Source organism: Symphodus melops (assembly GCF_947650265.1).
Source record: "Symphodus melops genome assembly, chromosome: 12".
In the NCBI taxonomy this organism is placed as follows: Eukaryota; Metazoa; Chordata; class Actinopteri; order Labriformes; family Labridae; genus Symphodus; species Symphodus melops.
In genome coordinates this window covers 4,370,112-4,383,342 of record NC_136702.1, presented here as the reverse complement: position 1 = coordinate 4,383,342, position 13,231 = coordinate 4,370,112, and the positions used below count along the sequence as shown (strand labels likewise).

The following is a 13,231-nucleotide window of genomic DNA, read 5'->3' as shown; positions in this document are numbered from 1 at the left end:
GTACATCAGTCTTGCTCCACAATGGAGCTCGGTCAAAGTAGGAGATTTCCTGAATCATCCGACTTTTTTTTGGTGTAGACGTTCCTCTCCGACAGCTTCTATGTCAGCGAGATAAGTACAGGAAAGTTTGTCTTTCCAAACAAAGTCACACGCCCTTTGTGTGAGGCGATGCTTGACCTCTATATAGAAACAGAGAGAAAACTTTTACCCTCTACATCCGCCTCTCGACTGTGATGTAATTCTTTCAGCTTTGAAACCCCTTGAAACTAATCAGTGTGCCCTTACTTTAATCCACCTTCTCACCAAGGTGTTTGTTTCGGTGTGCTTGTCTCATGTTTCTTCTTCCATTAGTTGAGTGGAGAAACTGTTGAATGTTTGATGAGTCAGCATGTAGAGAAGGAAGTGATGTCATTGTCTCCTTATCGTCTTTCTGGTCCCGTTGATGTTTTTCAGGAGCAGCTTCAAGTCTTCAAACTCAACTGTGAATACAGCTGATACTTACAATGATGTGCTTGAAAGGAGTTGAAATGGTACCAGATTTTTAAACTTCTGTATGATTATAGAAAAAATGAAATCTCTTATGATGCCACAGCAACAGAAATTGAAGTCACAGGCATCCTATATTGGGTAATTTCTTGGTTTTAATGACCAAATTGCAGGGATGTTCCTGCACACTGACAAACACTTTGCCAATTTATTTCTGCAACTGAGACAGAGCTCACTGTCTGATGCTCGAGGCAGCTTTTGGCCACAAATATGAATAAAGATCTGAAGTCTTTTCTTTTATAGCTTCAGTACTTTTTGATGCTGTTGACCATCAACATGGAGATTATATTTAAAACAAGCAGTATCAGAAATTGTACAACCTGAACTGGCAGTAGAGATTGAAGTACTGTGGTTCTGAGGGTTTGGAAGGAATTTATGAATATTTGATCCAAATGTTCACAGATGTGTTGGAAGAAGTTCCACTATCATGATGTATTCATTTACCTACTGATGAGCCCGTGTTTGTCTGCTTAAAGCCATCAGTGCCTTGGTGCTGGGGTCCTGCATGAAAGCACTGCTAGGTCAGCCACTGCCAATTAGTGATGGTCTCGTCTCCAAAATTGGGTCCTTGGTGGCTCAAGTGATATTTGTCTGTTGTGGAGTCTGCAGAGAAAAGCCAATTCTCTCTGCGTTTGGTTCCCAGTACTTTTGAATGCTGAGCAAACCAACAATTGTTCTCTTCAGTCACTGTGCAACTTTGGTAAAATGATGAGCTAGTACACTGAATAAACACCATTGGATGAGGATTAAGACTGACTTCTGCTTAAAAAGTTTGTAATTAATGCACACACACACACACACACACACACACACACACACACACACACACACACACACACAGCCTTTCTCTTGGCTGGGAAGTCAGACAACTGTCAGTAGATGCTCAGAAGAGTGCAAGTCGTAATCTCCATTATTAGACTACAGATTATACTAACTGAGCTACAACACACACACACACACACACACACACACACACACAAACACAAATCTGTAGATTATAATCCCAATCCCGCAATCCCCTTCTGGCTCCACCAATCATTTCCCTCCAAATCCCACACAGCCTGCCTGGTAACCTACATGCAGCGGTGTGTTTATGTGTGTTTTTGTGTGTTAATCCCAGTCACTCTGTAATAGAGGAACATCTGGTTTATCTCTGTGATTTTAAATCTTCCTGTACAGGCCGGAAACACAATCATTGACACGTGTTTACTTCAACTCCCAATGACATTTTTGCAATTTGAAGAATAATTCTAATTTCAGCGAGTCCTTGCTTTTCTTTTACTTCGTTCTGCTTTCTTTTTCCAAATCATCTGTTCGATGTTCAATAATTGTACAGCAAAGTTTGTTATCCTGATCATTTTGGTTGCAGTCTTCCATCTGTTGGGATTCTATATGAAGCTACACTTAGCTTAGCATAGAGACTGCCGACGGGGAGGAAGGCAGCCAGTTTATCAAAACGCAACAATATTCCCCTGCCGTCAGTTAGGAGTCTGCTGGTTGCTAGGGGGAACTAACAGTGTTTACAAAAAAGACAGTCCAAACTCTCTTTAAAGCATCATTTTAGTTTTCTAAATCAATCATGTCAAAAAGATTTTGTTGTGTCGTAACAATGAGAGTGCCTCGGATTAATTTTTGATGGCCAACCAACACCATGGTCTTCCTCCATTAAGCAGGCTAGAGATTGTTTAGGTCTTTTTTTTCTATTTTTGAATGTCCTCTCTCTTGTTTTTTTTTTTTTTGTGCACATTAAACTGATTTTTTATATATATGCGAGTATTCGCTGGCAGGAACAGTTAGACCTGGATTTTAGTGTGAAATCTGACTTTCACCTTGAATAGTAAGTGTCAGGTCCTGATGGAGCAGCTATTAAAAGACAGAATTGAAGTCACAGTGTCCTGGATTGAAGGTTAAAAGAAGAGAGCAACCTCCTGTACCTCCTGCTCTGAGTGTATGTGTGCATCCTTGTAAGTGTGTGTGCATGCTTGCGTGTGTGCGTATAATCCCTGCTGCAGTATGTAAACCAAACAACATGATGTCAGCCATATACATGAGAGGATTAGAGTTGCACAAATACACTCTGCATCACTTTCTGAGAGTGATACAAACCCCTGATTCTGTGAAATTGTTTCTGCTGAGAGCAACAGACTGGAGCAAGTCATCACTTATCAGTCATTGAATACATTAACCGTACTGTAATGGAATATAACCACTATCTAATGTGACCTAATCTCTACAACAGACAATTCTTTTTTTATTGCTCTTTACAATTTAGTTTAAAAAGCTCCAACATCAAACATGCTGAAAATGATTGTTTTCTTCTTTTTTTTTAAAAAATAGCATTTTGCATGAATCATCGCTGGAAAATTACATCATTGTGAGGCTTAATTAAAAAACCCTCTCTTTTTCATGCCGCATATTTGGACAGCACGACAATCCTGGATACATAATCATGCTAAATTTAGAGCAACAGTATTCAAATGAAATAATAGACAGATTGCACCAGAATTACAGCACAAAACAGGAGTTACACAAAAGTTCTGCAAGTTTATGAAATTTGCCCTTAAAAACGGCCCCCGCCCCAAAGACAACAATGAAATAGCGATAGAAACTAAATTTAAATTAGTCAAAGGAATCCTGCTGAAAACAATCCAACAGCAGGCAGGAATAAAGGTGGTTTTGATTTCATGTATCTCTGGAGGGAGATCTTTAAAACTGTCCATGCTGACGTGACAGCAGCAGAATCAGCGTGAGATTGCAGGTAACCTTTCACACTGCTGTGTGCCTGTGTGTGTGTGTGTGTGTGTATGTCATAGTTTCCCCGTGTGTTCTCGGTATAACTAAACAGAGCTGCCATGACAACCAGAAAACAGACGGACAGAAAGCTGGACTGTCTGCAAACCTGTCTTTCCACCTGTCTGAGTGCGTGCTTTCCATTTAGCTAATGCAGCTCCTCGATTCCCTCATTGCTGGCTCCTTAACGTGTTTAAGCTCTTGAACGAGGATGCAAAATTAGAATACCAAAGATGCTGCAAACAGAGTTTCCAAATGGGTCATCCTGTCTCAGTAGCATTTTTAGAAGAAATGTAAATACCCACATCGGACTCGAGCCCAAAGGTCCCAATGTTTGTAAGACAGTTTTAAAGGTCAGCTTGTGCCTTAAAACCGCAGCTTAAATATTTATATGAGCAGTGCTACAGTGTTGAGGTGCCATGAAATATAAACATTACTCCTACGACTATTAAAATAGCTGTCAAAAACAAAACAGATTTTTTATGGAAGCTCCAAAAAAAAAAAAAAAAGGCAGAAATAGATCAACTCAATTATTTATTACGATTTCTTAATGCTGCATTTTCAGTGAAAGTGATTGAGATTAGTTTGGTGTAAAATTAAGATATAAGTTACCCGACTGTGTGAGTGATTTTTGAAACCTAAGGGCGCCCTGGATGGTCTGCCTGAGGGGAGGTGCTGGTACTCGGGGTGAAGAACATGAGAGGGGGCTGAGATTATATGTTTTGTGCCTGTCTGTTTATGTTTTGTTGAAAGACGTCCTGCAGGCTGGGTTGTTGATGGACCTCCATGATTTTCATGGCTGTCTCTTAAAGTAGATTGAAGGTGTTGGAGGACGATACTTCAGGTTGTAGATGCTTTGACTGATGACTTTAAACTCTGCTCTCTCTCTTCTTGTAAATACATACTGTATCTGGATGCAGATGTTTCAGAATGGATACGGATGACAGTTTTGAACCACACTTGGCCTATGGTGCAGTTCACAACAACACTATAGTCATAGGTCTGGGATTTGAACATTTGTATGTATATCGAGGATCTCTGAGGACCTGAATCGAAGTGTTTTAAGTGTAAAAGTCCTCACGCCTCTGCTGTTAATAAACCTAACCTGTTGATGAAATAATGAATCAAAACTACAAAACATTTGAAAAATAGGTCAATTATAATGTCACAGAAAGATCAAGTACACATTTCTAAAGGTGATAATAAATAAATTGAATATGAATTAAATAAATATGATAATGTATTTTTTATTCAATGATATGAAATACTCTTGAGACAGGATAGTATAATAAAAACTGCTGAATGTACTGTATGTGTTTATAGGATAAAGACAAATCCATTCATTTATTTATTGACATGGTTGTCTTAAAGTAGTCAATATTATTTCTATTCCACTAATATTTGACGAAATCCACAGTTATGATGGAATAATTTTCATTTCAGAGTTAGTGTTATTTCAGCAGCAACAGTTCGGGTGCTGCTTTTAAATTTCTTACTGATCAAAGCGGCGCTGCTGTCCTAGAAGAGAATAATCACTGGATATGTCTTAATCTTCGGGAGCTTGAAGGGTTTAAAACATCCTGATGATAGCTACCCTCGGTGGGTTTCAGGTCAGTGTCTCGAGGAGGGAGGAAGCACAATTAGCTGAATGGGAATCACCTTAAGTGTCCTGAGAGACTCTTCATGTTACGGCCTCCTGCAGGTCTTCATGTTCACTGCAGTCTGAAGGCTCGGGGACTCCTTGGTTCTGATCATCTTAGACACAGATACATGTGTGATGATGGGGATGACCTTATTTTCACACATTAACAATAGAAGGTGATGCCCTCAGTTGGCACAGCGGCTAAACTGAAAAACACATCAACCAGATTGACAACACACCTCTATCTTAACTAAATTGTAGGCTTAAGCCAGGTGATGTGCAAAAGGTGCGAAATGGTTATTGTTTCTGTGAATAACCTTTTTAATAACAGCAGTTTCCAGGCTCCAGTGTTGACATCTCTGGGTGATCCTGTCTAACATTCATCAGCATTATGTGTCCAATGACATACAGCACTGCGAAACCCAAAGTTTCCCCAACATTTAAAGAAGCGGGCAGTTGTTCTAGCTCTGCCGTGTCATATTGATGCAATGCATAACGCTTCTTCTTCGTGTGTTTCGTTGCATCTGCTTCTTCTTAGTTTGTAGTTTAATAGCTGTTAAAAGAAAGCATTACCACCAACTGGATTGGGGTGTGGGTACTGCCAGGTGTGGCTAACTTTGAGCAGCAAACACTGAACCATGGAATCCAAAATTAAGCTACGTGACAAACACAAACCTGTCACACCCTTAGTTTCAAAGTCTACAATTTTAAGTCTTCACCCAATCTCATCATGCCAATCTAAATAAAAAAAAGACCCAATATGCATGGGGTTATCTCTCTGGATTATTCGTCTGCATTTTCAGCAAAAACATGTTGCAAATACAGACAACACATCATGAACTAGAGCTAGATACATTGTAAAGTTTGGGTTACATTCACATATGTTGGAAACATGGTGCACCATGTATACCATTTAAAGCCGCTCATTGGGTAGTTTTCCAGGCATTTTCTTATCAGTTAAAGTTGTCTTACACGAGAAAGTCAACCTTAGAGACAATCCATCAAACATCACAGACAAGTAGGACACAGTGATAAATTACAAAACATTCATAAATGGCCCCATTATTTCATCGACACTGAATGTGGGTCCATCGGTGTATTTTATCTCATGCTCGCTTCCATATTTAGGTTCAGAGTCATCGTTTAACAACCTCAGAGAAGTTTTGTCTTGTAAGTAGAATGTAAAAAGTTTGCCAAGAAAATTTGAACTTCTGTGAAAGTTGTTGGCCTGAATTCCCCCTCCTTCCAACAAGCTCCATAAATCCAGCGTAAAGTTTGTGGTTTCAGGTCAGAGCTGCTCCAGTTTATGTTTGTGAGGTCGGAAAATGAAATGGTTGGTGAGATATGAACTTGTGCAGCTTGTTGGAGGTCGAGCACGGCCTGGGAGGAAACTCTGCCTTTGTGGATGTTGAATTATTGTCTGACTTCAATTTCTGATTCTTTCTGAATTAATTTGTTCGAAAATCATCACTGGAAATATATTCTTTTAAATTACTATCATATAACGACGATGTTTGTAAGGCAAAGGTTGGAGATTTCACTCGTTTCTTGTGATTGTAAGATTTCAGATTCCTGCAGGGACAAACACACAAACATCAAACCGGATCTAGTAGTTCGTTTCAGGATCTCTACTGCTGCTGGCCACTGTGCTGTTTACTCTGCGTGTGTGTATGTGAGTGTGAGTGTGAGTGTGTGCGTGTGTGTGTGTGTCTTTGACCACTGTCATTACCAGCTACTGGCCTCAGGGTGAGAGAGAGCCACTCTAAGACCTCCCTCTCTGTCTTTTCACATCTCCATTAGTTTCTTTGTCCAGTTGTTCCCTCAGGTTACTGTTTGTGTGTGTGTGTGTGTGTGTGTGCGCGTGTGTGTGTGTGTGTGCTGTGCAGTTTCTCTCAGGGAACAGTGACATACATTAGTGCCCCCCATAATATCGCGTCGACTTTATCTTCCACACCAGAAGAAATTGGCGCTTTGAACCCTTCAGATAGCTCCTCGTTTGTCCGCTCTCTGACATGAAAACAGTATGAGCAAGAAAAGATAACATTGGATTTATAAAGGTGTAAAGCCTGTATCTCTGGTGTGTTATCATATTGTCAGTTGCAGGGTTACATGGGTTAGAAACATCCTTCAGACCTGAACAACAGCTCATAAAAGCCTTCATAGCCCACTGAACAATGACACACTCTGCAGTTGCCTGCTCCTTGTTGTTAAGCTGACACACATTTTGGCCATAAAAGGTTTCCACCATACAACAGTCTTAATGGTCGTACATCATGTTTAGTGACGCTGCCATGATTTTTACATTGTGCAGGTTTTTGGGTGCTGTGCGTTTGAGACTGTATGTCAGCAAGTTACAAGAAAAACTACTGGACCAGTTTTTATGAAACTTTGTGGAAGGGTTTAGCATAAGCCAAGAAAGATCCTATTAAATGTAGAACTGGATCCAGAACTCCCGAGCAGGGCCTTGGCAGAGATCTGCTGTCTTTGATATGCTCTGCTGATGAGGTTAATCTCAGCAGAGCAAAAAGTGAGAGAGAGAGAGAGAGAGAGAGAGAGAGAGAGAGAGAGAGAGAGAGAGAGAGAGAGAGAGAGAGAGAGAGAGAGAGAGAGAGAGAGAGAGAGAGAGAGAGAGAGAGAGAGAGAGAGAGAGAGAGAGAGAGAGAGAGAGAGAGAGAGGAAAAAAAAAGATTTCTAATGTTTGGTTAATCCTAAGGAACATCTCGTATGTGCATCCAAAAAAAAGGTGGATGTAGAAAAAGGCGATCTCTGAATCTATCACCAATTGTCCTGCAAAATTAAAGCCTTTAGAAGCAACAGACAATTCTTCCCCCCTTCTGATGAAGCCAAGGGTTATTTACTTAAGTGATAAAGGATATCAGTGCCAAGACGGTGCTGGTCATTGTTTACCACACGACTGGCAACTTGAGTCAAGAGAAAGGAGGAGTGATTTTTGAAATCTGAGAAGTGCTGTGACAAGCTGAGGCAGCTTTTACAGGAGACATTTATAGAATAAATTTAGTACTTTTTCTATCTGCAATATAGACAAACCCCCCCCCCCCCCCTTCCCTCTGAGTACAGAACTAAAAGTAGTTTATCTCTTGCTTTAAAACACACATTCGCTCTGTCCAGCCATTTCAAGGGCTGGTTTGGCCTTCAACATGGCTGTCGCTGAGCCATCAGAATGACCCCCCCCCCTGTGCCGCCTTTAGAGGTAGCAACAGGGGTGTTGCAGGGGCGTGATGACTACAGAGCTCTTTTACAGCGCTGTTGCTGAATTGAGCGATGAAAAGAGCTACAGATGAACGATCATAGATCTCCACATTGACACCGTAATCATCATGCTGAAACAGGCTTTATTCCAATATTAGAAAACCAACTTTCATCTTTTTGTTCCTGTGCCAGTTATTTAAAACAAAGTGAGACTGCTGAATGGCCACATTTCCATGTATTTATATGACTGGACAGTTTCCATTTCAGTACCAGTAAGTCTGTGGGTGTGGAGGAGATATCAGGTGCAGATTGTTTTGCCAGCTCTTAGTACAGGCTGCAGAGCAGGGATGCCTGAATACAACACTTTAGGTACATTGTGATTTTATTTTGTCTGATTTGTGGAGGAGGCATACAAAACAGTGTCATCTGCATATACACCGATAATACAGTTATTTGTTTGAGTCTGAATAGAAAAGGTACATGCACACCATCATTTATTCCAAGAGAGGTTCTATTGATCTGTGTTTTATCACAGCAATCTACATGAAAACAACCTTCAGGAATAACATGCAAACAAGAGTGAGAGTTATGGCTTCAGTAAAGTTTGACTGATGACATTGAACTCCTGCGGATGACGGTGAAAGTGTGTTTATCTTACACTCTGCTGAGACTTTTTGAAGTCTTGGAAATATGTTCTTCTTCGGGTTGTTGTGAAGACTGGCCTAATATTTCCCCTTTTCCTCTTTAGTCAGGGATCACATTGTGTTGCTGCTTGACTGCTGTGCGCCTTGGTTTTGTGTGTTGTGTATGTGTGTGTGCGTGTGCGTGCGTGTGCATTTGTGTGGGATTATAACCCACAGCTGGCCTCTCTGATTACTGACTGCCTGGTCAGCCTGGATTAGGCTCACACACATGCACACATTATCACAGAAAAGGTAAATACACATATTTCATTTTATTTTGATACTCAGTTCACTGACTTGCTGTTTCTTGCTCTTTTCCTATTGCAGTGTGTCTGTGTGTGTGTGTGTGTGTGTGTGTGTGTGTGTGTGTGTGTGTGTGTGTGTGTGTGTGTGTGTGTGTGTGTGTGTGTGTGTGTCTGTCTGTCTGTATATGGACACCTGTGTGTGTTTAATGTGTAATTCCCAGCTCAATAGAGCAGATATATTTAATCCTTCCTTTGCTAAAGCTGATGTCAGCATCAGCTGGCTCTGTGTGTGTGTGTGTGTGTGTGTGTGTGTGTGTGTGTGTGTGTGTGTGTGTGTCTGTGTGTCTGTGTGTCTGTGCATTTTGTAGCTAATTCATCACTATGCAAGATTAACCAGCTGTCTGCAGAATATAAAGTTGGCTTCCAACAACCAGCTGGAAGAGAGAGAGAGAGAGAGGGGGAGAGAGAGAGAGAAGAGAAGAAAGAGAGAAGAGAAGAGAGAGAGAGAGAGAGAGAGAGAGAGAGAGAGAGAGAGAGAGAGAGCATCCTGCCTGATTAATAACATTCCCCCCCTGCACAAACCTAATTTCGCATCATGTGTCCAAAATCTATTCCGTTCCTTCTCTTATCACCTTGCAGGGATAACTGTGGATAATATAATAATAAATACTTTCCAGAGCACAGTTATCTTTCTGTCGCACACTAAGGCATAATGCTCAATGAGATGCACATTACCAGGAAGAAAAGGATAATGTGGAGCCCAAAGTGGACTGCTGTTTTTATGAAGTTTATTAATTCTGAACACCTCAAAGTGGACACTGTACAGCTTTATTTGCTTAACGAAAAAAGACAAATTATTCATGTTTGGATACATGTTTTGGCATCAAAATCTTAAATATTTCACTAGCCATAAAGCAGGTTTATTACCAAGTACAGTATGTAACACCAACATTTTTCATGTAATGAAAGAAAGTGCTCCAACTGTGAATGTCTACATTAAAAAAAAAAAAAGAAAAAAAAAAGGATTTTACTTCCAGAACCGTCATGACTCCTGCTGCATACTGGGAACACTTTGTCACTGCAAGAAGAAGCAACACAAAGCACCACAGCAGCTCTATGGGTCTCAGTGGCTCCCACAGGCTGACCCATGGCTATGGAATAACAATAGTGGCTTCCTGTTTGACTAAATGTCAAGTCAGTTCAAGTCAGTTTTATTTATATTGCTCAAAATCACAAATTTGCCTCAGAGGCTTTAAACGTAGCCACTCTGCATGGCTGGTCCAGCTGCTGTGTTGATGTTAGTACTAACAATGAAGAGACCTTGATTTCATCTCTAGTGCAGGCTTTTTTTTCTTTTTTGCACCAGCAGCTGTTATATACCGTTCTATAAATTACAAACTATCATTAGCAAACAATGTGTTTCTGTGCAATCAGCCATTGGTATGCATTTACAGGCTTAATGAGAGGATCCACATTGGATCTATAACCCAGAAGTGAATTTTAACAGTGTGTATCAAGTATTAATGTATGTAGGTCATAGCAATAAAGCTAACTGAAAATGAAAAAAAAAACAACAAAAAAACAATTGTGTGTCTGTGTGTGTCCAGTCAGAGGTCGTGTGTGTTGGCAGAGCTGACAGGGAAACAGATGGACACAGTCATGGACTGACCTACACATTTCCAAACACACACACACACACACTGTACGCTGAGCACTTACACACACATATGTCATCCTTCCTCTCTCTCCTCTCTTACTCATTACTTCATCACTCTCCCTGTGAGCGTTTGATGTTTCACACTCCGCATCCGGTGTCATTCAGGCCTCACTCCTGTCCATCTGTCTGTCCCCCCTGCAGTCTGTCCGTCCACCTGTCCGTCTCCTCTGAAGTCATTACCTGTTCTCCTCCATGTTCAGTGTCACCTTTACGTCAGCAGTGCGCACTCTGCTCTGTTGGACCTCTTTATCTGTGTTCTTCAGTTTTTCTCATTTCTCAACTTTTTGACAGTTTTGCATACTGTGCTTCTAAGATTGTTTTTATATTGGCAATTCATTGTTCATACAAAAAGATTTTCTGTTTATATCTCCTCTGAGTCATATTGATTATCATTCACATGTTTTTCTTTGTATTCTTCCTCAGGGATGAAGACCCCTCTCAGCCCCTCTCAGCTCCTGGAGAGAGGGCAGATCTTTGCCTTTGGAGGAATGTGTCACGAGCTGATGGACACGCCTATACCCACGACCATCAGTCTCTCCATGCAGCAGACTCCATCCACAGGTAATTGACTATTTGCAGGGCTCGAGGTTTCTTCTCCCTTCTGTCACTCCAACCAGTTGTTGTCATGTCTTCTACAGCCTGACGAGACCTAATCATTTTCTCCAACAGTCGCATGGTGCTTTCACATTTGCACAAAACTCCTGAAATTGTTTTGAAGAGTTTTTTTAATTGGACTTTACCTGGACTTTTTTTTTCCTGCCTGGTTCCTTTTAAAATTTTCGCCGATATGTGGATGCAGGATTAAATATTCAGGAAGATTTACATTTTTATATAAGTCGACCGGCACACAACCATACACTTGTCTGGGGTTTTCTCCTTGAACGAAATCAACCTGCTTCATTATGTTTTCTGTTCCTCTATATATTCTTCTCTGCACTTTGTTTGTTACAGTGAATAAGTCCAACCACATGTGGCCCTGATCAAATATGATATAAAGGCTAAAATGATGATATTGTTGGGCTCTGTTGCTTTGTCTGCCCATTCTGCATCATTCTCTTTCAGCATGTACTACCTCCTAAGACCCCCCCCCCCGCTCCCGTCTGTTAGGGTTAGTCCCTCACTCTGAGGTTACATGGGTGAGGAAGATTTTTAGAAGAGATAAGATCCTTTATTCATCTCGCAAACTGTGGTTTTCTCCAATAGTTTTTTTCATCCTTTTTTATGTCCTCACATGATTTCCTTTTCATTTTTGTCGGATCTCTTACACATCCCTGTTGTGTTTCTTTTCCAGGTCAGAGTGGGACTTACTCGTTGTGTGAGGTGTGCAACCTGCAGCTGACATCTGCAGCTCAGGCCCAGCTGCACTATAATGGCAAGTCTCACCTGCGGAGGGTGAGACAGCTCCAGGCTGGAGAGACGGGACAACAGGCGTCAGGTACCTTACAGCTGCTAATGTCATGGTGTTGGAGTAGCAGCGGTAAAAACTGTTTTCTCTCCATGAGTGGATTTATAAAAGCTGCTCATGTGGCAGCTAAAAAACATGAATGAAAGCGTACCATAAACCTTTCAGCGCAAAATTTCAGATCAAAACAAAAGCTCTATTCAGACACACCTCCTTCACCCTCAGCTTCCCCCTCCCCTCCTCTTTAGTAATAATGACATGATAATAACAAAATGTATTTTTAAAGAATTATTCAAAATCACATTATCAAAGTTCTTTTCAGCATCAGAGTATAAACTGAGTCCAGTAAAGGGACAGGATAGTGTATTATTGATTAAGGAACGTAATGGTAGAAAAAAGTGGAATATACATAAACGTAAAATAATTATGATAAAAACATGAAGATTGATTGAAGATTGAAGATAAACAGAGCATGGATTTAAGTTTAAGACGATGAAATAGGGAGTGTTTTCAGGAGATTTAAGAGGGCGATAATAGGAGGCTGTATAGCTCTAATAGCAGACATAGTTTATCATTCTCCTGTGTTCTCTTTGGTTCCAGCAGGGGCTCAGTCCAGGTCTCTTCCCCAGGCCACAGGGCTCAGTTCCCAGCCTGCTGGACTCACTCCCACCCCAGGCCTCTGCCCAGGCCTCAGCGTTCCTACCAGCACCACTTCAGGTAAGAGAAGTACTGATACAGGTTGTTACATACACGGGGCTTGTTTTACAGTCAAAGCAGGATTTTGGTCGTCTGTGTTTTATGTTAAACTCTTTCATATTTTTATTAAATCACAATCCTATGACGGCAGACTTAAACTTGTCTGTGAATGGTCATAAACTGCAAACACCTCCTCATTCATCTGGACCCGCTCACAGAAACACGCTTTGTGTGGCCGCTTAGCGAGATCTCATTTGTGTGGGTTAGTGAAGAGAACTCGGGTATGTTGAACTTGCTTGA

At 40.9% G+C, this 13,231-nt stretch overlaps 1 protein-coding gene across 2 annotated transcripts in view; it reads left to right on the top strand.

The window, feature by feature from the left end:
- znf385b (zinc finger protein 385B) overlaps window positions 1–13,231 on the top strand; it is a 48,433-nt gene that overhangs the window by 6,961 nt on the left and 28,241 nt on the right. Inside the window, exons 2-4 of one of the 2 annotated variants that reach the window (XM_079356837.1) lie at window positions 11,257–11,394; window positions 12,125–12,268; window positions 12,839–12,952. In XM_079356837.1, the coding sequence (XP_079212963.1) occupies window positions 11,259–11,394; window positions 12,125–12,268; window positions 12,839–12,952 (394 nt within the window). In that variant the 5' untranslated portion in view covers window positions 11,257–11,258. Of the gene's footprint in view, window positions 1–11,256; window positions 11,395–12,124; window positions 12,269–12,835; window positions 12,953–13,231 lie in introns of both variants that reach the window. The other variant, XM_079356836.1, reaches the window with a different exon arrangement.